The 2,317-nt window shown below is 39.2% G+C and overlaps 1 protein-coding gene across 1 annotated transcript; it reads left to right on the forward strand.

The window, feature by feature from the left end:
• Positions 1–637: 637 nt before the first annotated feature.
• Positions 638–1,656, forward strand: LOC18442435 (glutathione S-transferase U17). Its single transcript, XM_006852652.4, has 2 exons — positions 638–983; positions 1,121–1,656. The coding sequence occupies exons 1-2, from the start codon at positions 660–662 to the stop codon at positions 1,499–1,501; spliced, it is 705 nt and encodes a 234-aa protein (XP_006852714.1). The 5' UTR covers positions 638–659; the 3' UTR covers positions 1,502–1,656.
• The last annotated feature ends 661 nt before the right edge of the window (positions 1,657–2,317 follow it).

Genomic DNA, 2,317 nt, shown 5'->3' on the forward strand with positions numbered 1-2,317 from the left:
AGTAAAATTATATTTATTATAAAATTTGGAGGTGCGCTTTAATTTGATTGTTTAAGGTTGCAACTTTTTACAAACTACACCCAAACTTAAATTGGGAGTATTTTTAAGATCCAAAGTTTGGGGTTGGATCTTCTTCAATATATCTAAGAGAAAATAATAGAAAAAAAAAAAAATAGAAGCACTATATTTGTGCCTAAAAAATAATGTCTTAAAATTTAAGAGAGGCAGTCAAATTGATCTAAGTGTTTAATAACTCAAAATCTACTTTTGGTCATTCTTAAGTAGATCTTAAAATCTTAGATCAAAAAGTTTATAGTTATTAGCTCTCAATAAATGTACAAAAGTAAATATACAGTATGCTCCCATTGGAGTCGGGCACAGCCACCAAGCATCAAATTGCCCCAAGAAGGATAAGATACACCTATGGATGGTGGGTTGGGTGGCCCAGCCCGGCCCTTTATTTCTATCTTTTCTTGTTTATTTTCCTTTAATTTTACGTGGCTTGGCCCTGATAGGGCCAAGGCCGGGCCTCGACCGGCAATCAAGGGGATAGAGTAGGGCTAGGGCCAAGGCTAGCCCGACCAGGCCCATCCCTAGATACACCACTATATATCTCCCTTACTCCCTTGCTGTTCTCAAATACTGCAATTACAATTTCTATGGCCTCAGCTGGCAAGGAAGTGAAGTTGATTGGGAGCTGGCCAAGCCCCTTTAGCCTAAGAATTGAGCTTGCCCTGAAGCTCAAAGGCATAAGCTATGACTACATAGATGAAGACTTAACCAACAAGAGCCCTCTTCTACTCAAATCCAACCCGATCAATAAAAGAATCCCTGTTCTCTTACACAACGGAAACCCGATTCCTGAATCTTTCATTGTCCTCGAGTATATTTCTGAAACTTGGCCTGAATCTCCAAATTTACTGCCCCAAAATCCTTACGACAAAGCTCGCGTTAGATTTTGGGTAGATTATTTTGAGAAAAAGGTAATCTCAAACTATTCAAAACAGTTTGTTACTTTGTTTATAGATATCATTTCAATGAAACATGAGTACCTGTGGGTCTAGGTTTGGATTTCTTTCTTTTTTGAGTTTTCTTTTGGTTTTCCATTGGTTTGGCATAGGTAACAGAGAATTGTAGAGCCATCCTTGCAACAGAGGACAAAGAGATGGAGAGGACAGTTGCAATGATTAGAGAGAATTTGAAGGTATTTGAAGATGGCCTTTTAAGGGATTATGGAGGAGAAAATCCATTTTTCAATGGTGAAAACAACCCTGGTCTTTTGGGCCTAGTTGTTGGTTCTTTCTCAACCTGGTACAAAGTCATGGGAGAGATTGCTGGAGCAAAGCTTATAGAGGAAGAGAAGACACCTGCTTTTAGCTCATGGCTCTCTGCTGTCTGCAATGTTGAGGTAGTGAGAGAGAAACAGTTGGAATATGGCAAGGTTCTAGCAGTTGCAAAAAGGATGAGAGACATAAACCTTGCAGCGAAACATGGGGCATAAGGGCATGAGCTGCTAATTTGCTTGGTGTGTAAAATAATGGTTAGCATCTATCTGCACAATAAAAATAAGCAAACTTCAGCTCCATGCTCATTTGCAGGTATGTGTGAAAGGAAAGTATGTATTATCTACACAATAAAAATAAGCAACTTCAGCTCCATGCTCGTTTGCTGGAATGTGTGAAAGGAAAGTATATATTATCTACGAGGTTAATATGAGTGTATAGTATAATAGTATGTATGGGTAAATCTCTGTATAGTATAGGTATGTGATTTATTTATTATTATTGTCTATATAAGACAAGTTTGTATATTTATACAATCAATAAACACTGAATCTTTTCTGAGAACCAAAGATTCCTCACCGTATGCATGTGTAGAACAGTGGGTGGGTAAGACACTATTTCAAAGTCCATATTGGAGATTGATTTTGGACTTGTAATTTTATAGGTATATTATCTAGACCATAGTTACCGGGAGCGGGAGTACGAGCGGGAGCGGTTCCGGTTCCGGCACTCGGGGAGCGAGTTCCGGTGAGGGTAGAAGTTACGGATCGATATCCTGTTTGAACAGGGAGCGAGATCTCGATATATTGGGATCGAGATCCCTATTTAACATGAATGCGTTCCATGTATTTATGGAACGAGATCCCGTTTGATTAGGGCGCGAGATCCCATTTGAATAGAGAGCGAGATCTTGATACATGGGGATCGAGATCCTTATTTGACAGAACCGTGTTACATGTAACATAGGATCGCGCTTCCATATATATTAGGATCGCTTTCCCAACGACAACAAGAACGAGATCCCGTTTAATGTT

This window comes from Amborella trichopoda, chromosome 13 (genome assembly GCF_054954075.1).
Source record: "Amborella trichopoda isolate Santa Cruz 75 chromosome 13, AtrichopodaSantaCruz75HAP2 v2.0, whole genome shotgun sequence".
Taxonomy (NCBI): domain Eukaryota; kingdom Viridiplantae; phylum Streptophyta; class Magnoliopsida; order Amborellales; family Amborellaceae; genus Amborella; species Amborella trichopoda.

Coding starts and splice junctions, on each gene's coding strand:
- LOC18442435 (XM_006852652.4), top strand. CDS start 660: ATGGCCTCAGCTGGCAAGGAAGTGAAGTTGATTGGGAGCTGGCCAAGC. Junction 984..1,120: donor TAGATTATTTTGAGAAAAAG/GTAATCTCAAAC, acceptor GGTTTGGCATAG/GTAACAGAGAATTGTAGAGC.